This window comes from Carcharodon carcharias, chromosome 5 (genome assembly GCF_017639515.1).
Source record: "Carcharodon carcharias isolate sCarCar2 chromosome 5, sCarCar2.pri, whole genome shotgun sequence".
Lineage (NCBI taxonomy): Eukaryota > Metazoa > Chordata > Chondrichthyes > Lamniformes > Lamnidae > Carcharodon > Carcharodon carcharias.
In genome coordinates this window covers 35,596,873-35,624,845 of record NC_054471.1, presented here as the reverse complement: position 1 = coordinate 35,624,845, position 27,973 = coordinate 35,596,873, and the positions used below count along the sequence as shown (strand labels likewise).

General features: G+C 42.4%; 1 protein-coding gene and 1 long non-coding RNA gene across 6 annotated transcripts in view; one reads left to right on the top strand and one right to left on the bottom strand.

The window, feature by feature from the left end:
- Nucleotides 1-12,771: 12,771 nt before the first annotated feature.
- The window catches only part of babam2 (BRISC and BRCA1 A complex member 2), a 199,180-nt gene continuing 183,978 nt past the window's right edge, over nucleotides 12,772-27,973 (bottom strand). For all 5 annotated transcript variants that reach the window (XM_041188715.1, XM_041188713.1, XM_041188716.1 and 2 more), the window contains 2 exons: nucleotides 17,019-17,172; nucleotides 12,772-13,136 (listed from right to left, as the gene is read on the bottom strand). In XM_041188715.1, the coding sequence (XP_041044649.1) occupies nucleotides 13,073-13,136; nucleotides 17,019-17,172 (218 nt within the window). In that variant the 3' untranslated portion in view covers nucleotides 12,772-13,072. The remainder of the gene's footprint in view (nucleotides 13,137-17,018; nucleotides 17,173-27,973) is intronic.
- The window catches only part of LOC121278372, a 39,154-nt gene continuing 35,347 nt past the window's right edge, over nucleotides 24,167-27,973 (top strand). Inside the window, exon 1 of the long non-coding RNA XR_005943122.1 lies at nucleotides 24,167-24,214. This is a non-coding gene — a long non-coding RNA (uncharacterized LOC121278372). The remainder of the gene's footprint in view (nucleotides 24,215-27,973) is intronic.

Here is a 27,973-nt window from a genome sequence, read left to right as displayed (position 1 = left end):
TATGCAATTATCTTGTGATCATAATTAAAATATAACCATTAGCCCTCATTCAGTTCAAGACAAAGGGTTACCACGATATTCTCGAGGGCAACTTGGAATGGGCACTGAGTGAAGACAAGTTTGAAGCATTTGCAACAATCATCAGCCAGAAGCATTGAATGGATGACCCATCACAGCCTCCTCCGGAGGTGCCCAGCATCACAGATGTCAGTCTTCAGCCAATTTGATTCCCTCCATGTGGCATTAAAAAACTGCTGAGCACACTGGACACAGCAAAGGCTATAGACCCAACAATATCCTAACGATAGTGCTGAAGATTTATGTTCACAAGCTAGCTGCACTCCTAACCAAGCTATTCCAGTACAGCTACAACACTGACATATACCCAACTAGGTGGAAAATTGCCTAGGTATGCCAGGTGTCTACAGAAAGCAGGACAAATCCAATCCGGCAATTATTGTGCCATCAGCATCCTCTCAATCATCAGCAAAATGATTAGGGGCAGAACTTTCTGCCTGTCGGGCGGAGCGGGAATGGGCATGGGTCCAATTGCCGCCCATGCCGCCATTTGATGCGGGCGGGCCAATTAAGACTCCCCCGGCGTGAATCGCGGCTCCCGAGGACAGCGGAGAGGGCAAGCGGTGCCAGGACTGCAGCGACCGCCAGGTCCAATGGCGACCCCGGTGGCCTGTTTTTAAAAGTTGCTCCAGCCTTTCAAAGACTGTGAATCATGGCAAGTGGAAGGGATCCCCAGAGTGCTGCTGGTGAGCAGGCCAGGCAGGAGGGGGGCAATGTGCCCCTCGCTTTTCTGATGATTGCCTTGCTGCCCTCCTCGAGGAGGTGGCAGCACCGTGAGAGGTCCTGGTACCCCAGGACAGGAGGAGGAGGCCCCCTCCACATGACCAAACGTGCCTGGGAGGAGGTGGCGCAGGTGGTGAGCTCCCACGACGTGTTGCGGCGCACCTGGATCCAGTGTCGCAAGCACTTCAGCGACCTGTTGTGCTCAGGAAGAGTGAGAAACATGTTGGCATTGGTCACATAACCCAGCAGGTTGGCTTTCCCCCCCGCCGCCTCCCCCGCCCCCGCCCCCGGCAACCCCCTCCCCCACATCCCACCAGTCTGAGTGTAGCGACTGCATTGAATCATTGACGCATGTGTCCTTCGCTGGGTGGGCCAGCAGATATTGCCCATGCCAAGGTCACCCGGAGAGGGTGGTGATGTGATGGGTTCTGCCCCCACAGCACGTGGTACACTGAGACCCACATGACTGTTTTGGGGGCAACCTGGAGGAGCTGCACCTAGGTGCAGTGCTGGAATTCCAGGACATGTCCAAGTCAGGGTGATGACATGCTCGGAGGGGAGCTCCAAGGTGGCGTGGCACCGATCGATCTGCTGTCCTCTGTGCTCCACATGCTTGCGCCTCCTTGCTAAGGAAGGTTAGACCATGTGGTGCCTAATGTGACGTAGGCAGCATTTAACCGTGGCGAGGGGGGTGTGGAAGGGCCTAGAATCTTTGTGTTTGTGAGTGTTTGGCAGCAGCGGGGTGAGGAGGCACTGGAGCCCTGATATGTCCCACTCTGGTTGGGGTGGACCATCCGCGTAGAGAATCCAGGTACAAGTAGCACTGATCAATGCTCTTCTTTCCTTTTCAGGAGAAGAATGCACATAATGCAACTGAGCGTGCGAGGACTGGCGGCGGCCAGCACAGTTGGTGATTCTCAGCCGCTTCGAGCTGGAGGCCTTAGATTTGGAGAGGCGCGCAGGTCCACCAGTGTCGGTGAGGCTGGAGTGCCACTAGCAGGTATGTTAGCCCAGCAGTGAGGTCACCATTGTTCTCCCAACAGCCATGGCAGTGCTGAATGTTCAGTGATTGAAGTTTGCAACATGGCTTGATCATTGCTTATGGAAGGATGAGCGCATAATGATCCGGGGACAGGGATGCGCATTGACATTGTCTCCATGTTAACTGATCCAATTCCTTGTTCTTCCTTTCAGCATCAGTGGAGCAGGGCTGGGAGGAGGAGGAGCAGGGGCCCCCTCTCACACCTGAAGGCCCTGAAGTCACGGACTCACCAGTGTCACACCATCTATGTCAGGCAGGCACCAGCGCAGATACAAGCACCTCGGTGGGAATTAGAACATCGGCTAGTGTTCCGGAGCACAGCTGTGAGGGCACTTCACAGTTGCTGGAGGAACTGGCAGAGACAGAGAATGCCCATGGTGCCAGCAGTCAGAGGACTGCAGAGGACTAGGCACATGCTCAGTTGGTGCCTGATGATGTGCCTCTGGAGTTGTGTCCGCGATGCAGCAAATGCTGGAAATGCGGTCGGGTGTGCGGGAGCATCTGTGGAGATACATGTGGCTATGTTTGGCTTGGTGTCCGTGGTGGAGGAATCTATGCAGACCATCGCCGAAGCAATGAGTCTCATGGCTGAGCGCCGTACGTCGTCCATGTAGAGAGTGGCGACTCTTGTGGAGAGGCTCCTCCAGGAGACCAATCAGGGCTTCCTGGGGATGTGCTCGGACCAGCAAGCCCTCACATCAGCATCGACCTCAGTTGGACATTGCCAGTGTGGGAGATTGACTGGGCACTAAGCTTCCCAGCTCGGTGCCAATCCATTCACGGTGAGCAGGGAAGTCCAAAGTGACCTCACATCGGTGCAGCAGCTGCCTGCTGTCTCTTGTGGGGGAGGAGGGGGGTGGTGGTGGGGGGGGTGGGGGGCCCTCTCAGGGCGCTCCGGATGAGGGCGGCAGCTCCTCCGCTCCTCTGCTAGTGACCGTTGCATCCGATGAGGTTGTTATGTGTGGGGAAATGCCAGCTGTGGAACTGGCAGCTCCCTCCCAAGGCGGGGCCAGCACAAGCTCCACGGGCCAGAAGATGACTGCCAAGGCCAGCGAGGCCAACAGGACAGCAGAGTCAGCAGGTTGTCTCACATGCCACTCCCAGAGAGGAGTCAGCACCAAGATGTAGCACCTGAAAATGTAAACATAAGGCATATTAGGCACACCAAGGGTTTATCACTGGTGTTTTTATGTTGGCACGCAAAGAGGCCTTTATGAGTTGGTGTGATTTTTAACACCTTTGTATTTTGTTTTCTTAAGTCCCTTTGGTTGTAATATTAAATTCAGACATGTCACCATGGCTGAGGGTGTCTCTTTTCTTCTGCAGGTGGATAGTTTCCAAAAATGTTATGAGGATTTGTGGGACATTCAGCTTTATTAACAAGGCCCATAGTTGATGTTCCTATCCAGGTAGATTTTGCACTTAGGCATCAGTATAGAGCCTGCAGACCAGGTTTGTCCTGGAGATCCATATGTGGTGTGCTAGCTGAAGGTTCATTGGATTAAAGCCTCCCGGGTGTCCCTGCCTCCCTGGAGTCTGCCCGGGTCAGTGTCTACCCCCTCAGCATTTCCCTGTGCATGCTCGTCCTCAGACTCATTGCTGGACTGATCGTATACAGCAGCAGCCACTGCATCTATGTCTTCATTGTCCACAGCATCCCCCTTTCCATCGCAAGATTGTTGAGAGTGCAGCATGCAACCACTATGAGCGACACACAATCTGAGGGGTACTGGAGTGCGCCTCCTGAACGGTCCAGGCATCGGAAGTGCATCTTGAAAAGACCAATGGCTCTCTCCACCACAGCCCTTGTGGAGGCGTGGCTCCTACTGTAGCGCTGCTCAGCTTCTGTTCTTGGATGGTGGAGAGGCATCATGAGCCAGCTTCTGAGGGAATACCCTTATCACCCAGCAACCATCCATCAAGCTGGGCTGGAGCACTGAAGAGCCCCGGCACCTGGGAGTGTCTGAGGATGTAGGTGTCGTGGGAGCTGCCTGGGTACCTTGCACAGACTTGTAGCATCTGCATCCTGTGATCACACACTATCTGCACGTTCATGGAGTGGAAGCACTTCCTGTTGACGAAGGCACCGGGCTCATCTGCTGGCGCCTTGATGGCCACATGTGTGCAGTTTATAGCACCCTGGATGCGGGGGAAGCCAGCAATGGTCGCAAAGCCTCTGGCTCTCTGTGTCTGACTTGCCTGGTCACAGCGGAAGTGGATGAAGGTCAATGCACGCCTGATCAGAGCACCTGTAATCTGCTTGACACAAGTGTGGACAGCTGATTGGGAAACACCACAAAGATCACCATCCGAGCCCTGGAAGATCCCAGAGGCATAGAAGTTGAGGGCAGCTGTGACCTTTAGAGTCACTGACATGGGGTGTCCACCCCTACAGTTAGGAGAGATCTCAGGGCCAATCATCTGACAGAAGGAGGTGACTGTCTCCCTTGAGAGACGGAGCCTCCTTCGACACACCACCTCCGACATATTGAGGTAGCTGCTTCGCCATCTGTATACCCTGGCAGCAGGATAGTGGCATCTTCTGCGGCCCCTTCCGCCTTGGACTACTTCTTGGCCCTGCACCCCTTGTGCCTGCGCCTGGCCTCCCAAAGGAGGCTCCCCTGGAGGCTGAATGTGCACTCCTGGCCTCTTCCCCCTTCTAGCCCTCCATTCCTCCTCACAGGAGGTACCTCCAGTGGAGTTCAGCTCCCATTCCCAGGTTAAGGGAAGGCTGAAATCTTTAGGCCTGAGAAAGATTCCTCACTGCAGAGTGCTGACCTGAAGGTTCAGTCCAGACCAAGCAGCTGGTATGCATTTTGTAGTATTGCAGGTCACACAGACAAGTAAGTATCAGTAACTTTGAAAAAACAATATTTGAGAGTGCAAACCCGCGACCCCACTGAGCCCTCTTATCCCTCCCATGGATGAGTTTTATACAAATGTGTCCTATCTGCCTGCCCATTGCGCCTGTGCGCCAACCTGAAGATTGCATGGGCACTGAAAAATCGCCATTGATTGGCGCCTCAAGGGGCCGGTTAATTAATGGCAGGGCGCATTGGAGATTAACGTGTGCTTGCCCAACGAAATATCGCAATGGCACGCGGTAATGTCGGGACTCTCGCCCGACATCACCACACATCATTTTTTGTGCGGGTGGGCCCCGCACGCCAATGGGAAAATTCTGGCCTAGGTGTCGTCAACAGTGATATGAAGTGGCACTTATTCACCAATAACCTGCCCATTGATACTCAGTTTGGGTTCCGTCAGGATCAGTCAGCTTCAGGTCATTACAGCCTTAGTCCAAACAAGGACAAAAAGAGCAGAACTCCATAGGTGAGGTGAGAGTTACTGCCCTTAATATCAAGGCAGCATTTGATCGAATATGGCATCAAGATCAAGTAAAATTTGAAATCATTGGGAATCAGGGCAAAATATTTGAGTGACTGAAGTCACACCTGGAACAAAGAAATACATTATAGTTGTTGGAGGTCAATCACATCAGTCTGGGGACATTACTGCAGGAGTTCCCTAGGGCAGTGTCCTGGACACAACCATTTTCAGCTGCGCCATTGATGACATTACCTTCCAATCCTGCGATCTCTACCACTAAGAGGAATAAGGACAGCAGATACATGAGAATACCACCACTTGGAAGTTCCCCTCCAAGCCACTCACCACCCTCACTTTGAATTATATCACGTTCCTTTCCTGTAACTGGGTCAAAATCCTGGAACATTTTTTTTTATTCATTCAAGGAATGTGGCCTTCGCAGGCTAGGCCAGCATTTATTGCCCATCCCTAATTGCCTTGAGAAGGTGGTGGCTTCTTGAACAAGCTGCAGTCCATGTGGTGTAGGTACACCCACAATGCTGTTAGGGAGGGAGTTCCAGGATTTAGACCCAGCAACAGTGAAGGAACGGTGATATAATTCCTTTCCCAACAGCACTGTGGGTGTATCTACATCATGCAGACTGCACTGTGCAAGAAGGTAGTTCACCACCAGGTTCACAAGGGCAAGGAGGATGTGCAATAAATGCCAGAGATGCTCATATCCTGAGAACAAATTAAAAAAACTCTGGGAACATTACGGATTAAGCAATTGGACATTTGCCTTATAAACCATGTTTAGCAGAAATTAAAATATCAAATGAGTAGCCTACCAGAATTCAAACTTCCAGACAATGTCATCATCACATTTGGAAATGTTCAGAAGGTTTACACAGAAAAAAAATCTTTTCCATAAACTTACACTAATTACAATTATATTGACTTCCAGTACAGCACTGATTAGTCTTCCACACTGCCACATTATTCTGTTAATAATATAAGCAGCCCTTATTGTGGTGTGCCTGTAGAGTGTTTGTAATTACAAACACTGTGACTTGTGGGTTGTAGAATTTACAGTAAGTTACCTAGAAATACAACTCAGAAATTCCAATCTGGGTAAAAGTATACCTGTTATCTAAACCAAATGGAAATACTGTACAAACATAAAAACTTACCACTGAAGAGATCTGGAAAATGGATTCATATTTTCTGAGGAGTGATGTTATTCAGATTTTCTGCACAGCAATTATACAGTGCCTCCCACTCGAAAACAGAGGATTACAGCAATGAATTATCCCTTTTCATTTCCTGTGTAAACCCCATGTATATTTCCAGTTCAACTCAATATGTATGTGTGCATTGTCCCCTTATTTACTTGGGATTTTGTCTGCTGTCCATTCCTGCCGATTCATTTCTAGGATGTGTTGCCATTTCATCTGAGGATCTGATTTCTAACAAAGCTGTTATTTTACTAGCACAGAAGTGGATCTCCTGTGGTGCTGCTCATTTGTGGTTATATTGTTGAATGGCAGTATGCTTTGGTACTTGACATGGTTTTGCTCTGCAGTCTTCCACCAGGGAATTCTCACAAAAGGTGCACAATGAGTGCGGTTGATGGTCACATGTTCAATAGATTTTCCTTAAATTAATCCATAGAGGGTATGGAGATTAAGGTTTGTGGAAGATTGTTCTAGTTCTTAATTGTTAGCAGGATATTGTTTCTGGGATAAAAAGTACACTAGAAGGAATTGCAAAGATCTGAGACAGTGTAATTTTTCAAAAAAGTATTCAATGCTAGAAAGTGTGAGCCAGTTAAGAATATTTTGTGCAACAGACATATTGAGCTGGATTTTCAGAGTCGGGGAGACTCGATGGAGATGTAAAAATGGCAGCCAGGACTCGATTCTGGCATTCCAAATCCCATTCCGGGCACCCCTGTTTTCTCCACTGCGGGTTAAGGATACGGGCTGGTGCAGCTCGCAAGTCCACATCCTGCACTCCTGACCTGGCTGGCTCCATTGCAGGAATAGCCATGTTCTAGTCCTCCAAAATTTTCATGGACTCTGGCCAGCTTTCAAAGGGCTCATGGTTCCAAGGCACCTCAGAGATGTCACGAACCATATCCAGGATGAGGGAATCTTTTGAAATGTGAGACCCCCCATGCCTAGCTATGCCTCTCCACCCACCTACCATGGCCTCTCATACTCTCAATGTCAAGATATGATCAGAGACCAAGAGCTGCCAATCAAGCCATGTTTTCCCTGGGATAGAGCTGTATTAATAGTCTACTGGATGTCTGAGCTCTCAGCCAAGCCTAATTTTGCGTTCTTTATCTATTCTTTCAATTGCACAATGTTTACTTACACAAGATAAAGAGGTTTCAAGTGTTTGCAATTTCAGCTATTGATACTTTGAAGGGTCTGGATGATTGACGCTTTTACAGGGCTCTTTAGAGAAAGGAGGGTTTTTTTAAAGGAAGTTATGACTTTTAAAAAGCCTTTTCACACATCCTATTGTTTCTATAGGATTCATTGGTTCTGTACAGAGTATATGGTGGGTTAATGGAGCTGGAAGTGCCATAGCTTGGCACAGAGAGTATGAGGGGCCATGGGGGAAGGGTGTTGTGGATATAGGGGTATATTTTAGTATCAAGGATATGAGGGGCCACAGGATGGGTAGAAGGGAATGGCTTGGCATGGAGGGTACAAGGGGGCATGGTGGGTGGAGACACATAGCTTTGCATTGAGGTTATAGGAGTAGGTTAGGGGCATGAGGTGGCATGGATGGGACATGGGGTTGTGAAGCCTGGGGGTGTGGGGATGAGGGCTATTTGTTGTTTTATTGATTTTATCATAACTGGTATGGAACCCCAGAGCACTGAGGTAGGCCTTTTGAGCAGCTGGCTCATTACTTGGCAGCCTTTGTGGCTGCCTCCACATTCTTTCCAGGGATGGAGGGCCTGACTCCTATTATCACCCATCCCCTCGCTCAGGACAAAAATTGCGTCTTTGTTGGCACTTTCTCCTGGGGCAGGCAGGCAGAGCCTGGAAATTTCCTGACTCCTGCTAGCTGACTCTACAATGAAAATCCAACCTGTCACACATTGGTTGTAGTTGAGTCAGAAGTTGTGTTGTCACAAAGTCAGTTTGCTGGGTATGGAAGAGCAAGAGGGCTTCACCTCTACAATTTACAAAGAATTCTTGCCAGAGACAATGAAGTGTTTTTTGATTGGTTCCTAGAACTATTTCCTTATTCACTGAAGTCACATAAATGCACAGCTTCAGAATTATCACTCTCCCTGTAAGACGGGATTGCTTTTGTTTACGTTTACTATATTTGCCTTTCTCGGTGTCCATAGTATTGAGACTTTCCTGCTGAAAGTCACAACTACCATACTTTGTACATTATCCATCCATCCTCCTTCCCTTCTTTTCTTCATGATCAGCTCTGCGAAACTGCTCTTGCTGGATTCTACTCCCAGCACTCCTAATGTAACCACCACATATCTAGAAATAGATTAAAAATGAGTACAGTAGCCGAGTGATTATGGTACTGTGCTCACAACCCTGAAGCCATTAGTTTAAATCTAACCATGACAAATTGTGAAAATTGCTTTCAATAAATATGGTAATTTATCGCTGAAATCAGAAATGACCATAAAAGCTACAGTGAAATTCCAACTGGTTTAATAACGATCTTTTGTGAAGGAAACCTGCCATTTCTCCATGGTCTGACCTACACGTGACTCCAGTGCCACAATATATGGTAGATGCACAACGCCCAAAGGTCATCCAATAAACTAATCAGTTGTCATGGAGGCTGCAGATGGGCAATGAACACAGCTTTGTAGTACCACACACAGAACAAAATATAAAAATGGCTTTTCCCTCTGTGCTTAAATGATCACCAATACTGTACCCCAAAGGCTGCTGTTCCCCACTTAAACACTACCTCTCAGTGATGTTATGCACAGACATAGGATCAACATGTCGATAACTGAGCACCATTCACTGCTGCTCTGTCTGCGTTGTTAGTCTGTGCATTCAACATCAACACTTGTTGTGAATAAATTCGTTGCCACGTTTCTTACACTTCAGTGAATACAGTGCAAAAATAATTCATTGGCTGTGAAGCATTTGAGATGTGCTGAGATCACGAATGGCGCTATATGTATATTTTTGTTTCTCTTTCAAGCCTTTTTTTCCCATCAAGATGCAAAAACTTTCAATTGAAGGCCAACTCCATCTTTTTGGGCTTCCCCCAAAATCTCTGTATCCTTGTCACTAACTCTTAAGTTGCTCATTTGTCTAAAGCAGAGAGAATTAACTTTGGTAACCCTGTTCAACCATGAAGTGAGCTTCAAATTTCACATCTGTTCCATTACAACTTAATTTTACCTTTGAAACACAGCTTCTACCATCCTTACCTCAAAATGTGCTGTCAAAACCCTTATCTGCTCTTTTGTTACCTCCACACTCCACATGTGCAACACCTGCCCCCTGAGCTACACAAACTCGAACTTGTCCAAACCTCTGTCACAATTGTCCTGTCCCATGCCAAACCAGTCCACCGACAACATTCTCAGCAATTTCCATTGGCAACTTAACAGAATGAATTCAAAGTCCTGGTTTATGTCCCTCCATATTATATTATGTAACACACACCACATTATTCCACTAAAGTGGATCTGTGTTCCTTCAAGTAATTTAAGTCTAATTGTTGTTAAGTAAATGAAAGCTCAGGTTAGAGTTTAGTTGTTCTTTGATCAGGAAACTTTGCAGATTGAGTGTACTTACCTGTAACTGTGTCAAGTTCCTTTTTAAAGTATACAGATAGCCTGAAAGTATTATTACTTTACCTGACATCGCCATCTAAATTGTTTTCTAACTATTGCAGACTAAATTATCAGTGGTTGCTGTTTGGGATGTCCTTGAGTCAGAAGGTAAACAAGTTTAGGGTTCAGCAGTGTCTGAAAAATTAGAGGGCTAGACAGATCTTGAAACAAATTGCTGAAGCAAACATTGCTTCATGTATAATCTTATTTTGGATAAAATGATCATGGAGGTGTGCAAAGCTTTTATAGGTTCCAGTTGCACACAATCTACATATAAGCATCACGACTCGTGTAAATATCAGCACGAAGCAATAATTGTTGCTCATCAGACACCTCTAGATGGAACAGCAGTTTCGTCTCCAATTTGAGCACGTAGGTCCATTAAATTCCAGTACAAGCTTGTAGGGCATGTTGAAATCTAAGCACAATTCAGTACAAAAATAAAATGCCTGTAAATGGGCAGACAACAGTAGTAATGTAACAGTGGGAAATGGATATTCAGGCAACAAAAGACACTACATTGGCACACTGAAAATCCTGTCAGTTTATAACAAGTTTGCAAGTCCTAGCAGCACATCCATAAATTATGCTTATATATAAGGTAAATAGAGTGTAATGCCCCAATGTTTGCAGGTCCAGACTCAAAAGCCATGTTAACAACACAAAGAAAAGATGGTGCTGTGTGAGGGGGCATGTGATGGGAACGGACGGGTGGGGTGGGGTGAGGTTATGCTTCCTCTGATAATTATGAAGGGTCAAAGATGAAATGAGTTTTGAACTTCCATACCAACGCCCAGCAAGGGTCTCTTTTCTCGACTTGATGGGGTGACATGATAGATATCATTCCAAGATTATGAAAGTGATTGGTAAGATGTAGAGCAGTTAAATGTAGAAAAAAAAACACTTTTTGGGAAAAGTCTAAAACTAAGAGTCATAAATATAAATAGTCATCAATAATTCCAACAGGGAAGTTCAGGGGAAGATTCTTTACTCAGAGTGGTTGGATTGTGGAATTCACTACCACAAGGTATAGTTGAGGTGAATAGCCCGGATGCATTAAAAGGAAAGCTAGAATACAGAAGGTAGAACAGAATAGGTTATGCTGATAAGAGTTCAATGAAGAGGGGAGTTAAAGGGGCTCAGGTGGAGCATAAACACTAATGTAAAATGTCCTGTTTTTGTACTGTAAATTTTATATATAACATGTAAAAGATTTAAACCAAGAGCACAATACTACCCAAAAATGATTGTTCACCGTAGCATTCCCATGTGACAGGCTTGAAAAATAAAGCCTGAGGTTTGTGCATATGTACAAATAGAAGGTGCTCTTCTGAGGCAAGGTAAGGTAATAATACATTGTCAGGTCAAGAGTAATGTCCCTCAAAGCCCATGTCATCTCAAGAGTGCTGACATGTGGAAAGCGTTCCATTCTATAATGCTCACTACAAAAAAATTCAGTACTTTAAAAAAATATAAATTGCACAAATTTCAAGTTTGAAAAACCCAAAGCAAACAATCAACCAACCACTACTCTCCTTTAAACAACTGAAACTGCAGATTTGTTGTATTAATTGCTTTAATTTCTATCTCTGTAACATCGCCTGACTTCATCCATCTCAGCTCACTTGCTGCTGCAACCCTCCTTCATGCTTTTGTTACGCCTAAACTTGACTATTCCACTGCACCCGTGGCTGGTCTACCCTTTGTAAACTTGAGGTCCCTCTTTTTACTCACGCCAAGTTCCGTTCACCTATCGTCCTTGTGCTTGATGTACACTGGCTCAAGTAATGCTTTGAAAATTCTAATCCTTATTTTCAATTCCCTCCATGGTTACATCCTTCCCTATCTCTGTATTCTCTTCCAGCTCCACAACCCTCCGAGATATCTGCGATCACCTAATTTTGAGCATGCCCGATTTTAATTGTTCAACCATTGGTGGCCACGCCTTTGGTTGCCTAGGCCCTAAGCCCTGGAATTCTGTCCCTAAACCTCTCCACCTCACTTTCCTCCTTTAAGGTACTCCTTAAAAACTAACCCTCGACCAAGTTTTTGGTCAGCTTTGGTCTACTTGGTTTGGTATCATTTTCTGTTTTACAATGTTCCTGTGAAGGGCCTTGAGATACTTTATTATGTTAAAGGTATTATATAAATGTAAATAGTTGTTGTTACATAGCACGAGAGAAAGGCCCAGCTTACTGAAACTGCCCACTTCCCAGGTCAGGGTCCTTTAAAATACACACACCCCCACCTATCTCCTCCTCATCCAGCCCATCCAAATGCCTTTTTCCAACAGGACAAGATGACACCTCCGAAATCTAGATCTAAATCAAGGCTGCTATGTAGTGCTGAAATTCTTCTGCCTTGCCACCTGTAATTGTTCTATGAGGACCAGATTTGGGCACTCTTAGGTTAGTTGTTAAAAGATCTAAGTTCACATCACAACATAATCGGCATAATTTTGTACTAAACCGCCAGTGTTATCCAGAGAGAGGTCTTAAATATGTCTAGTATAGGGCATGGGAAATTTAAGGTTTGTTCCAGCTCAGAGTAAGACTACAAAACAGTGTGAAGGTATAATTCAGGGAGCTTTACTCTGTATCTAATTAATGTTATATCTAACCTGGGGTTGATTAATATTGATTTCTTAGCATTAAATCTGTCACTATGGTTGAATAGGATTCACTTTTTGAAAGAAATGAATTCCAAAACATGGGGGAACGGGAAGAGGAAGATAATTGCACAGTCATTTTAACAGCAGCATAGACCATTCAAGCTTTGCAATGGAAGTATTTATTGTAACTTGGAACATTCTTCTCATTCATTTGAAACATTTCACGTTACTTGCAATATAAACTTGATCTGGCTTATATTCGCTGAACAACTTAAGAAAAGACCTTCATTTATATAGGATAGTTTAGGCACACTTCAATGAATTGCAGCCAAATAAAAATCAATGCCCTTACAGTTAGACTTCAGCACACAGGAGGAAGAATGAAAAATTGCAAAAGACTTCCTAAAATAAACAAATGCATTTGTCTGATTGGCTTCCTTCTGGATTCTGGTGTCAACTATAACTTCCCATTAGCGAAAGCTGCCTCCTGGAACTGAGGAACATAGGTTTTGAAGTAAGCCCTAATGAATAAAAAAGAGAGGGAGCAGTGGTTAAAAATGAAGAGCACAAGGACATAGAAAAGACAATTAAATTTTTGATGATTGAACAGTCTCTGTAGTTTACTACATATATTTTATTTTAAAACTCAAATTTTATGTAAAACTGAAAATTAACATTTTGTCATAAGAATTTCCCCTTTTTACGTTTTCCCTCTATACCGAACACTGTTCTTACTTTGAGAGAGCTAGCCCAGGCTGCTGCATTGCTATTCTTAACCACCTGCAAAGAGCAATTTTTCTCTTCTCTTGTCAGAAGGCACATACTTTCTGCCAAGTGATAACCCAGCAGAGATTGAACTCCTTCTACAGTGAAGTCACAGAGACACCGCCCATCCTGACATTCCATGGTATAGCATGTTGGTACATAAATTGACTGTCATTGTTCAAGTGCAAAATATTTTGTAATTTTAATGAAATAGAGTGGTGGGTAAAACATTTCTTGGCAATAATTTTATTGAAATCTATATACTCCATGAGTTTTTTGTTAAAATTATCAGTAGGCGGAGCTTCAGCTGCAAAGTTGCGTCCATGATAAGGTTCGGATTATGGCCATCATTATCTAGCAAGTGCAGAATAGGGAAAAGATATTTTGGGCCTCGCTTGTACATCTTATAACATATAACTCGAGAGTTATTCAGAACAAGCCTAGTTAAGAAACCATCCAGGGAGACATAGGAAACAAAAAAAAATAAAATAATTAATCCCTCCCTCCAGATTTCAAAGACAGAGAAACAGATGGGAATGAATAAAAGACACAAATGTCATGGAGTCTTGCTTCCTCCCATCTTGTTAAAGAACAGCTCTTGGTTATTCAGCGAAAGACAATTTCCATGGAAATAGTTCTGCTCCTCCCCATTTTCAAGACGCAAAGGTGGCAGTATGTCAGTGGGGGGAGGATGGGTGGAGAAAAGGAGAAAATGCGTTCCCTCCATGTAAAAGTTCAAACTTTCTGCAACTTTTCCCTTCATTTAATAATTTACTGCTAAATAAATTGGTAGAAAGACAGACAATGGATATAATTCTACTTAAAAGGCATGATAATCAATTAACCTTATAAAAATTCTCCTAAGAAAAATTGAGTATAAAATGGCTGATGAACATGATAACCACAAGGGTTCAGAACACCAAAGCAAACTAATTCCACTCTGACAAAGATTAAAAAGATAACTGAAAAATTAGAGTTGAGTTGAAACATTGGAATAGCAAAGTAAATATCACATTACTCACAAACTTCTGCTATGAAACTGATCTTTATTTATTACTATGAGGCATTTCCTGTTACACAATGAAACCGGCATTTTCTAAATAATTATTTGCTATTTCATTATAAAAGCCTCACTCACTGATATCCAGGTAAAAACATCCCTGATGGTTTCTCTTCCATGCACAGACTCATGTCAATTTTATAAACAATCATTATGGTCTCTGTCACCTGAAGATACACAACAAAAGCACCAAGCCAGTCTATTTACATCGTCTGCCTAAACATAGTGCAACTTACAATGAAATTCCTTCCTCTAATTTAAGTAGGTCAAAACTTCCATTAAAACAACGAAGGAAGGATTTGATTATAAATGTGTTTGGTACCCCAATACATAAGAACATAAGAAATAGGAAGAGAAGGCCATTTGGCCCCTCAAGCCTGCTCTGCCAGTAAATAAGATCATGGTTGGTAATTTCAAAATCATAATTTTGTTTATTTTTCCTAGTCAAAATGACAATAATTCAGGAGATAAATGTTTCTCAACAAGTGGCATATTACTAAAATTAAAACTTTCCCCTTAATGGAACTTAATTGATATGATTAGTAAACTACCACCATTATTTTTAAGTACAAAAATTAAAACAGTGACAACAAATATTCTGGGACACACTGAAGACAGCCATATGTGCAAGTACTAAACTATGTTAATTGCTTTATTTTGAAGTCACGATGTCATTTGATAAGAGAAAAAAATTGGAAACCAAAACAAGGAACAAATAAAAGCAATGTAATGGAAGGAGTTAGCTGTAGCAAACAGCACTAAAAATGTTAAGATTGTAAAATTAGAGCTAAGCATCAAAATTGACTGAAACAGAACTAGTTAGTGAGATTCCTGCTAATTACACCTGGGGATGCTGAGAGTTATCAGAGCGGTGGACTTCAACTCCTACTCCTTTTGTAGCTTTCACTTTTCTTTCTCAGACAGCTTGGTATGTTCTAACACCAAATATTACATGCAGAATTTCAGAAAAAGACTAAGCCACAGAATGCTTTACTAATTCACAGTAAAAAAAATTATTTCTCCTTAAATGCTACTACAGGTGCCCGAATATTATAGGAGTCGAACGTGTGGTAGTTCCAAAAAGAACTACTCTCCTCGCTTAATTAACAATTTTTTAAAAAATGTACATTTTTTGATGAATCATTATTTGCAACCAAGCTGAAGGCAACATCAGTATTGGCACTCAGTTTCAACCTCATGCATTCTTAGGTCAGGGAATGCATACCTAGATGCAGAGTAAATCTCTGCCCCAACACGTCTGAGCTTGAACCTCAGGAAAGAACCTCAGACTGTAACAGTGTGAATGTTTCGATTTTCCACAATCAGTAGCTCCTGAGACTGGCAATTTCATATTAATTAGCAAGCAGCTTTGTGCTGTGCACCCACAGAAAAAAACTGGATTGAGATTGGACAAATTTCTTTTACTTAGAACCACAGACGTTCATTACCTCAGTTGGAGCTGTACTGATGAAAGACACCGTTCTAATATAATGTGGCACCTTAGCCTTTTTATAGAAAAAAAGGGTATTGTAATTTACTGAATTTTATGGACAGCTGCCATTTTGGACCTCCTGGCTTGTCAGAGTCACCAGTGCATAGTAATGTCAAGTTCATCCTCAGATATCTGGGATTATACAAGTCTTACAACAAAGAATGCTAATCACTGTCTGAAGCCACTCATTGACCTGTGGCAAGTTTGGAGAGCCAAGAAGGATAAGTCTTTGCTGGTCTGGAAAATTAAATCTCAGCTGTAAGATGAGATTGATATTGAAAGATTTATGAAATATGTTTACATTCAGCGTATTGCATCTCAGTGCTTACTTTCACATTTAAGATAAATTAGCTTGCACTGTCATTAAGATGAAAAATATTGTACAATGAGGGCAACTAACAGCAAGTACAAATATATTTCTTACATGGATTTGATTTTTCATTTAATTTTAGAAATTATCAGATATACAAAGGCAGCATGTGGGAGAAATACACAAAATTGCACAACAAAAGTAACTAAATTCAAGGTGTGCCTAGCATAAAAATGATGCCCTTCAGGCGTTTATGATTTTTTTGCAGAAATAATACTGATATCCTCAAGGGGTTAATAATGGGAACACAAGGTAAGAATTAAAAGGATGTCTTGGGTCAAATGGAATGGTTCGCTAACAAAGTGCCTATAGATGTTCTACTTTTGTTAGCCAGCCTTGAGCTATTGACAAAACTCTGGTAGTGAGGTTTTCAAACCCATCTCTCAGTATCCTGGAACTCCATCTGCTTCCTCAATGTAGATGCAAGCCACTTAACCTTCACAAACACACTGAGGATATTGCATTGCAGCTGAGTGCAAATTATGGATTTGCCCACCTGCTTGCTCTCTGCAATGGTTTATCTTTGTAGACAGTAGTTAAGCTAATGTTCTTGCATTGTTTAAGAGGGGGAAATGACATTAAATTCGTAACAATAATCGATGCTTAAAACAGAAGAATCAGGAAAGAAAATCTAGCACATTGGCTTCAACTCATAGCAAATGTGATTCCCATGGTAACAATAAATCTAAGCTCTGTTATTTTTTAAAGACACTTACTTTGCTCTTTTAGCCATCTCATTGCCATCCCAGCGCGGACTGTATGGGTAAGATTTCTGTATCTGTTGATAGAGTTGTCCACTGTTGGTAAAATGGTACACCGACTGGAACGTCAAGGTGGGTTGATCCCGTGGAAAATATAGAGGCAAATCGACTGCAGGTGAAAGGAAAAAAAAAGTGAGGAATATTTTCAAATGAGGGGAGAGGAAAAAAGCAGCCGTTACTCATACTGAAACAGGCAGACATAAGTAAGGATTGAATCATTCCTGCTGTGGTTGTGTCAAACAATGGTGGATGAGTCATTTCACCAAGACAAGAATCAAGGAGAGTAATCGGTGCTTAATTTTAATTTGCTAGGGCTAGCTTGTAAGATCCAATGAGTTTACTTTCAATACTTTATGTAATGTTAATTAAATTAAAATAAAATTTAACACTTAGCCGAATATGCCTTTTATGTTAAACATGCTGAAGGGAAAATGAATAAACAGTCCTTCTCTGCACCACACTGTTTTACATCTTTTTATTCATTCATGGGATGTGGGTGTTGCTAGCTGGGGCAGTATCTATTGCTCATCCCTAATTGCCCTTGAGAAGGTGGTGGTGAACTGCCTTCTTGAAACACTGCAGTCCATGTGGTGCAGATACATCCACAGTGCTATTAGGGAGGGAGCTCCAGGATTTTGACCCAACTGGATACATTTTTAGTGATACCTATATTTTCTTTCTTTGTTTTGTGCTTCTAGCTAGTTGTGGATCAAAAAAAAAGGCTCTACAATTTATGCACTTCTATGTTAAAAAAAAATGTTCGTGAGGTGGGTGACACTGGCATCCATAACTTCCCTAAGAATGTGGTTTTGGGTCTTTTTTTTTGAATCAGCGCAGCCCATGTAGTAATGGTGCTCACAATGGTGTTAGGTTGTGAATTCCAGGATATTGATCCAGCAATGCCTTTGAACAAAGAGGAAGCCTGTCACAGTCTGTTGAAAAGATGAACGCCAAGCATTCCTTTATGTACAGAATTAACCATTTAAAATCAAATCTGCACTGCACTCTTATTTATGTTTTTGCTGTTGATACCTCTCCTTGCTTATGTTTTCATTAGCTGAGAGGACAGAGTGGAAGAGGCCAGAAGCATTTACCCTAACCACCATTAAGCTCAGCAAATGGCACGAGTGCTGTTCAGTGCAGTGAAAGTGAGTGGGCAACTGCATTACAGTAGAAGAATTCTATATGGCACAGCAGTTAACAAGACTACATTTTGTACCCCTTGGGCCTTAATCTGAACTGTAGCTGATAGCACAAATCCTTCTTCCCTTTGACCTCTGTGAGAATTTAAGTGAAATATGTCAGCACATTTATCCTGAGAGTCCAAAAAGACCTATGTTGTACTCTCATGGGGCAGAATTTTCCGGTCAGCCTGTGGCGGCGGGCCCGACATACTGACACATAAAATGACGTGCGATGACATTGTGCACCATTGCGATACTTCAATCGGCAGGCATGCACCGGAGTCAGCTGTGCATATTCCAAAGCGTAAAAGACCTATTAAGGCCATTAAGAAATTAATTTAAGCACTTATGAATGTTGCCCGTCCAAACTTAAGGTTGGTGGGCAGGCGAAAAATCCAAGTGGCCTTCACATTTTTAGGAAATCTCAACCATGGGAGGGATGAGGTTTCCTGAAGCTTTTATTAAATAAATAAATAAATTTTTATAAGTTTAAAAACATGCCTCAACTCATGTGACACAGTCATATGAGGGGACATGTTTAAATAAATTTTATCATTTATTCAATCCTTTTAACATCCATTCAATCTCCCTGAGGCAGTTCCGTGCCTCAGGGAGATTGCTGCGCTCTTTCACGTGCGTGCATATTACGCTGGGTGGGCCTTAATTGGCCCACCCACGTAAAATGGCGGTGATCAGCTCCGCGCCCACCCCCGGCCAGCCCGCCCGCCATAGGAAAATTCCTGACCATGGTTTCTGTCTTACATACAATATACAGCAGAAAAACAAGCCATTCAGCCCAATTGCTCTGTGCTGGTAAAATCATTTTTCAAATTAATTCCCTTGGTGATGAGTCAGCTTTTTGAACTGCTGCAGTAAATCTGGTGCAAGTAGTCCCACAGACCTGTAAGGTAAGGACTTCCAGGATTTTGACCCAGCAACAGCTAAGGAATGGCAATATATTTCCAAGTCAAGATGCTGTGTGACTTGGAGGAGAACTTGCAGGTGACAGTGTTCCCACGTGCCCTTGTCTCTCCAGCTGGTAGGGGATGTGGCTTTGGGCGGTACTGTGATAAGGACTGCTGGCATTTGCATAAGATGCCAAGTTGTGTACCCAAGTTCGTAGTTGATGCCTTCAGAAGAGATGGGGAAAATCTTATAGAAAAAGCTGACAAGAAAAATACATCTTTTCAATCACTCATGCCTGTGCTTCTGTTTTATTGATGTGTCATTATCAACTTGCAATTTTAGCAACTTTATTCTAGCATGCAGTTCCTTCGGCATTGGGGGAGGCGATGGCGTAGTGGTATTGTTGCTGGACTAATAATCCAGAGACCCAGGGTAATGCTGGGGGGGGAGGGGGCTGATGGGTTCGAATCTCACCATGGCACATGGTGGAATTTGAATTCAATAAAAATCTGGAATTAAAAGTCTAATGATGACCATGAAACCATTGCCGATTGTTGTAAAAACCCATCTGGTTCACTAATGCCCTTTAGGGATGGAAATTTGCTGATCTGCTGTCCTTACCTGGTCTGGCCTACATGTGACTCCGGACTCTTAAATGCCCTCTGAACAAGGGCAATTTGCGATGCCCACACCCCATGAATGATTAAAAAAAATTAATATGCATCTGCTGACTTTGTTATACAAATAGCCAAAGCTGTCTGTCTCTCAAAGATAACTGATATAAGAAATAGACAGATATATGAATGGGGGCTTTACTGATGGTTAGCATTACAGAGTCAGCGTACAAAAGCAAAATAAGGCAGGTGCTGGAGATCTGAAATAAAAATTGAAAATGCTGGAAATACTCAGCAGGTCAGGCAATATCTGTGGAGACAAATAGAGTTAATATTTCAGTTCAATGACCCTTCAGCTGAACTGTTGAACAGTTTATGTTTTATGCTGTTAAACCATTGATATTTGACACCAACATTGAAGCCAGGCACTTTCTGTTCTCCAAAAGTGTCATCCCTTATTATGATGAGCACAAGTTACAATAAAAAAGTGCAATTCTTTTAAGAAAAAGATTTCCTCTTTCCTCCACTTGAAGGGAGAGCAATCTTCTCCCAGCTCTGCATCAATGCTGTTCTGTCGGAAATGTATAGGAAAACCATTCCTCCAGCTCTCCTTCTTTCCCTGTGCAAGGCAAATCCTCTCCTCCATTTGGCATTCACCATAACAACAGTGTTAAGGCTGGAAAGAAGTGTGTAAAATTTGGGACATAAATCCATAGGCCAGAATTTGCTGCCAAAATAACGGTTAGGTTAATGTCACTCATCAGTATTTATGGGTAAATGATAGAGCAACATCAGTCGAAGACCATCTATGTGGTTAAATACAAATATCTAGAAGTCACTGTCAATTGTACTGATCTGCTGTTAGCTTCACAAAACAGCATTTGTTGTCTAACTCACCAAGGGCACCCACCACAGATATTTAAGCTACTAATTAGGAGCTCAAGCACCCTTTTAATTACATAATAATTGTTATTCACTGCCAATCAATCTCTTTGGCACTGAAAATTAACTATTATAAGTGTAGAGCCTCAATCCTTCAGGTTTTGAATTTATGAGAGAGATTTTAACATTTTACATTTCCCCCCTTTTCCTTTCTTTCTCTTTTACCTTCTAATCTGGTCTTTCTGTACCTGATTTGGCATTGAATTGACCCTTCTTTTTGGACCTTCTGCTGTTTATTTCCAAATTGGTTAAGCAGAAACCTAGTTGGTTGCCCTGTTCACTCATGCTGGTGATTCTATTTTTCTTGATGTGTCATTATCAACTTGCAATTTTAGCAACTTTGTGGACATACAGTTTTTGAGCAGAAAGATGCAGAGGCAATTTTAGTTAATGGCAGGTATTGTCAAACGCCCTGCTACAGCAAAATCTGGCCCAATGTCACTGAAACCGGGAGCTGCATGCAGAATCTGGGGCATGAATCCATGTTACATAACTAGTGTGGGATGCTAGTGTTCCAACAGTTGTGCACTAGCTGTATATTTGAGCAGAAACTTGGTCAGTTGCATTCAAATGTTATTTATCTTTACCAAATCTCTGCTAGTTTCTCATAGCCAGTAGTGGCTGGCCAATATTCTACAATAATGTGTTCTTCAGAAATGATACTTTCACGTTTCAAAGCATAGTTTAGATAAACTAGTAGTCTCAATTGCTACTTGAGCTGAGTATTTCTAGCATTTTCTGTTTTATTAACTTTAATTAACCTTTATTTTAAAGTCCAAAATCCAAGTGTCACATGATTGCACCTCTGCATATGGCACATACATCTATGATCTAAACATAAATAATTTCTAAAACAAAAACAGAATTACCTGGAAAAACTCAGCAGGTCTGGCAGCATCAGCGGAGAAGAAAAGAGTTGACGTTTCGAGTCCTCATGACCCTTCGATAGAACAGTTCTGTCGAAGGGTCATGAGGACTCGAAACGTCAACTCTTTTCTTCTCCGTCGATGCTGCCAGACCTGCTGAGTTTTTCCAGGTAATTCTGTTTTTGTTCTGGATTTCCAGCATCCGCAGTTTTTTGTTTTTATCTATATATATATATATATATATATATATAAATAATTTCTAATCTACCAATTAAAAGAAACAGCAAAAGAAACAATTAAAAAACAAAATTGCTAAATAACAATATGGCTTCAGAAACAGAAGCTCTGCTTATGCACAATTTTATTCATCTTTAAGAGACTACATTGTGATTTCCAAACGTCACCCACAACAGTATCATTTTAAACTACATGATCCAAAATCAGAATCTGTATTTAGCTATCTGTGCTTCTCTAAACCAAGATGGGCATCCGTTAATGATGCATGTATTTTGTTATATTATTTTTGCCTTCACCTGTCCGTAAAATTTCCTCAATACATAGGGAAATAATACTTTTTTTTAATGATTGGAACAAAGCCAAACAAATATGTGCACATATGGAGATGTATATTTGCATTGCGCTCTGGGGAGATTGTAGTCTCATCTGCCCTTTGATTGGTATAGTTAGGCTTATATACAATATTTGTACCATGGAGCAGGGTGAAATAAGTACTAAAAAGAGGGTTTTAGTTTCCTGAAATCCACAAACACAGAACAAGAACTGCAATTTGGCTCATTCAGACTGCAGTCCTATTTTAATTCCAATTCTTTACCTTTTCTCCATATCCTTCAAAACTGTTACTTTCCATATAGATATCTATTTTTCTGTGAGGTAATTATTTTTGCTAAGAAATAGCAATGCAACTCAAACTGGAAAATGTATTCTTCATCAGCTTATGAAGAATGTCATTAAGCCTTTTACATGAGTGTGCTAGCTTCCCCATTAAGAGTGGCCTATTCATAAAACTCTTGCACATCACTGAAAACAAGGTCTAAATCTCCAAAGTTTTTTTCTGAGCAGTACACTCACTGTCAACAATCACTTAAAAAAATAACAAAATTAACTAAAATAAGCCCCGCAATTATCAAAAGTGTACCCCAGGAGGTTCTAGACAGAATCATGAAGCAGTGCATCTTCAAAGACACCTGAGGCAGGATTTTCCTGTTGGCGAGCGGGCCCTGCCCCCCCGGCTCGACAACGTGTAAAATGACGCGAGGTGACGTTGGGTGGAACTCCGGATGTCACCGCGCCCCATTAAAATTTTCAGGTGCGGGTGGGGGGGGGGGGGGGCCAGCGAAATCAGCTGTGTGCCCGCAGACCTATCATTGGCCAATTGAGGCCATTGACAGAGTCAATTAAGTAATTAAAGGAAAAACAGAATTACCTGGAAAAACTCAGCAGGTCTGGCAGCATCGGCGGAGAAGAGTTGACGTTTCGAGTCCTCATGACCCTTCGACAGAACTTGAGTTCGAGTCCAAGAAAGAGTTGAAATATAAGCTGGTTTAAGGTGTGTGGGGGGTGGGAGAGAGAGAGAGAAGTGGAGGGCGTTGGTGTAGTTGTAGGGACAAACATATATACCAACCCCCTCCACTTCTCTCTCTCTCTCTCTCCCCCCCACCCCCCCACCACACACCTTAAACCAGCTTATATTTCAACTCTTTCTTGGACTCGAACTCAAGTTCTGTCGAAGGGTCATGAGGACTCGAAACGTCAACTCTTTTCTTCTCCGCCGATGCTGCCAGACCTGCTGAGTTTTTCCAGGTAATTCTGTTTTTGTTTTGGATTTCCAGCATCCGCAGTTTTTTTGTTTTTATCTAAGTAATTAAAGGACCTGCCTGTCCAACCTTATGGTTGGTTGGCTGGCAGGCCAGGAGCCCTGGCGCGAATTAGAAAAAGCATGAAACCTCATCCACAGGCGGGATGAGGTTTCATGTAGGTTTTAAAAAATGTTAATAAAGTTTTGGTAAAAATTATGGACATGTCCCAACTCATGTGACAGTATCACATGAGGGGACATATTAGGAAAATTTTATTTTTCTATTTTGAACTTTTTTATATTCACAGCCGATCTCCCTGAGGCTGCACTTAGCCTCAGGGAGATGAGTGTGCTCATTTATGCGCACTCTCGATTTTGGGATTCCCCCCACTTCCCCCACCCCACCCCCGCCCGCACAGGAAGCACATAGCACTTCCATGTGGACGTCACACTGGACAGGTTTTAATTGGCCCGCCCACGTAAAATGGCGCCACCCCATTGGAAGCGCACCCGTGCACGCCCTCCCTTCAGCCTCGCCCCTGTCGGGGGGAAAATTCAGCCCCTAGGTGTTGAAATAAACCATATTGATCTTACAAAGCAACTTTGGGGTATTTCGCCCTCTCAAAGCAATATTTCCTATGTTTTCTTCCCCATCAAATATTACAAATTCGTAAAATTGTTCATATCTAATCCTGTTTCCTTTCTCCAATTTAAGGTATGTAAGTATGCCAAAATGACTTATCTAACAGGAGACAATTACAAAGGCAGTGGCTGGAGATTTTATACCCAGTGAAAGTCCACCAGAAGACAACATTTACATCAGGTGAAGGAGCCAGCTACAGCTGATGTGCTGCAGGGTAATTCTTTGATGTAATTAACCTGTCTAGCACATTACTGTTTTCCCCAACCATTTGTTCTCAATGTTATCAATGTCTGTCAATTTTGTCTGCAACATTTAATGTGCCCATACCTCAGTTTACAGAAGGGACTAATTGGAGCATGTCAGTTTGGCAGTACAATTTAAACTCAGTGCAGGTCTCCAAAGTTCATAAATACAGGGAAAAAAGTTTACATACCAGGAAACGCAAATTAAAATTTAAGAGGTTAGGAGTAAGAAGGGAACCTGAGCAAAACCTTTCAACCAAATGATAACTGTTTTGTAGGATACGGAATGACACACTATTTGCATTTCTGGAGATGGAATGAAGTCGAGATATGGTGAGAAGGCAGATAGGCAAGGTTGAGGTTATAAAAGCAGCCCATAACCTTCCCTCTCTATATAAATAAAGTCACCTTTCTGGTCTGCCTACAATTTTTTTTAATGAAAGACCAATCTTCTTTATTGGAAAAGTTTTGTGTATTTATTTGCAGAATACCTTAGGCATACTCAAGTCTATCAAGAATAATCCATTAGCAATTTGTCCCTCTCTAGGACCAGTATTTGTCCATTACAGAATCACAGAAGCACACAGTGCAGAAGAGGCCCTGCACCGACACATGAGAAACACCTGACCTACCTACCTAATCACATTTATCAGCACTTGGCCCATAGCCTTGAATGTTATGACGTGCCAAGTGCTCATCCAGGTACTTTTTAAAGGATGTGAGGCAACTCGCCTCCACCACCCTCCCAGGCAGTGCATTCCAGACCGTCACCACCCTCTGGGCAAAAAAAGTTTTTCCTCACATCCCCCCTAAACCTCCTGTTCCTCACCTTGAACTTGTGTCCCCTTGTGACTGACCCTTCAACTATGTAGCAACACATATATTTACAGTAAAGACAGTTCCAGACTGGTTTAATTGGCTGAATGGGAGAGGAGTCTGTGTCAGTATCAGACAGATAGATCTCTCTCTGAAAGTATATTATAGCTGATATGGATCATCATGGAAAATAGCTATTGAAAAGTATGCAGCCCAGATTATCCTAACTGCCCAGCTAAAAGCAGCTGAAAGATGTTTCTGATAAGAAGCAAAGGTGTCCTCATGATTTATCATTTGACTTGCATTATTTGAGATACTGACACAAAAAAATTCATAGTATTAAGGGAAGAAAAAAAGACAAACCAAACAACAGAACTTGGTATTATTCTGACAGCTTCCACATAAACAAATTGAACCAATGAAGGGCTTAATGAAGAGGACTTCTAAGACTGCTTTGAGTGACACAGGCAGCAAACTATCTGCTATCATATATTGTTATCAAGTAAAATAGCAGAGTGGAATGAAACTCAATCAAATGACATGTCTTCCTACAATAGCCTCAGACATCACTGGTACCTTGCACTTCTTAATGTAATTTAATTTTGAAATTTGGTTTCATATCATGATTACTGGTGAATCAACTAACTGAAAACGCGGAAGACAGAAACTGACCAAACACTCCCTCTAAACATAGGTGGAATAAACGTAATCATTTATAACATGGATGGGATAGTGTAGAAGAACTCCTACTTTTAAAAATTACTTCTTCACAATTTTAAGCTTTTTCTTTTTTTGCCCAACTGCTAAAAAGTTTGGTTACGTAAAATTGAAAACATTGAAAGATTGTAAAGTAATACAAGGCAGTTTTGCTTTCTTGACCACAGGTGCTACTTCTGAGTGCTGTTAAATCTGCACCAAAAATTGTGATGAAACCTTTCCACAGTAAATGTCCCTTCAAGTGGTATAGTACAAGATGCCCTGCCATCATTTTGTTCAGATTAAATTAAAAGAAAGTTTATAGGGTATAGCACAAATAGGCAGTATAAATAAATAATCCTTGAACTGATGTACAATCAAGCAAACACACAGAATACGCCTCCAATATCTGATCCAATTTTTATGTCACCACACAATAAAAAATAAGCTGCCAAATGAATCATTCCCATTTACAGAATACCTATTTTTTGTGGAGAGATGGCATCCACTCAGAGCCAGAACGGCAGAGAAAGAGGTAATTCGGCCCACCGAGTCCATGCTGGCTCTCTGTAGATTGCAACCTTGTGCCAGATTATTCTGAGATGAGCTTCGAACCACATATCACTAAAACCATCTAATTCCATCTTCGTAACATCGCCCATGTCTCAGATCATCTGCTGCTGAAACCCTCAATTTGTTACTTCTAAACTTGACTAATCCAGTGATATCTTGCCTGGTCTCCCTCCATTAAATTGTCATCTGAAACCATGTTCTGCATGTCCTGCCTCACGCTATGTCCCATCCAGCATCCCCCTTAGACAACACTTTCCAAATCCACGACCACTACCATCTAGAAGCACTAGGGCAGCAGATACATGGGAACACCACCATCTGGAAGTTCCCCTCCAAGCCACTCACCATCCTGACTTGGAAATATATCACCGTTCTTTTACTGTTGCTGGGTCAAATCCTGGAACTCCCTCTCTAACAGCACTAAGGGTGTACCTACATCACATGGACTGCAGTAGTTTGAGAAAGCAGCTCACCAACACCTTTTCAAGGGCAATTAGGAATGGGCAATGAATGCTGGCCTAGCAGTGACGCTTACATCCCATGAACAAATAAAAAGAAATCCTGTATTTGCCTACCTACAATGACTTCCAGTTAAGCAATGCCCTGATTTAAAAGTTCTCATTCTTGCTTCCAAATATGTCTGCGGGCTCGACCCTTCCCATTTCTGTAAATGCTTTCCCCCACAACTCTCCTAGATACTTATGCTCTATTTATTCTTGGGCATTCCTTACTTTAATCTCTCCATCACTACCAGTTTACCTTCAGCTGCCAAACCCCCAAGTTCCAGAATTCCCTCCCTAAACTTCTACCTGTCTTTCTCCCTCCTTAAAATCTACCTCTATGACTGTAAGGGCTGCCCTAATATCTCAATATGTGGCACAGTGTCAAATTGATAATGTTCCTGTGAAGAACCTCGGGATGTTTTATTGTGTTATAATACCATATAAATTCAAATTGCTGTTGCATCATTAGCATACATGTGAAATCTGACCCGATGGCTGCAAATGATGTTTTAAAAGGCAGCAAGGAAGAGGAGGTGGACAAGGATTTTTTGGGGACTCAAGGTGACAATGGAGGGGTGGGAACAGAAGCCATTGGCAGGAATATTCTGATTATTATTGCAGAGTTAAGAGTGGACCAAGCAATTGCAGTTGTACAGAGCCGGACAATGAATAAGATATTAATAAGGTTGCTATTATTTACCGTTTTAAAGCCTGCATGGGTCAAATAGGGATAAAGCTGCACAATCACAGAGAATGTGACTTTAGAAAGGCCTTCTCAGAGCTGTTAGAGGGATAGAAACCCTAATTGTAAGTATTCAAACAGTGAGTTATGGGAGGGATAAGCGTAGGTCTAGGTGGTGAGAAAATCTCTCCTTTGGAGAGGAAAGAGAGGTTGGAGGAGACAGTTTCTTATAAAGAGGGAATGATGTCAATTCTGAAAGACAGAGAGGTAGCATTTGAGGAGAAGAAGAATTTTTCTGAAAAGAGATATTTAAGATGAATAGGGGAGGCAGGAAAGTTGAGATAAAAGGTTGGATTTTTGCAGAGCCAGGCCAACTTTGGAGACCTTTAAAATGGCACACGGGACCTGTTTGCGGAAGTCCCACCCC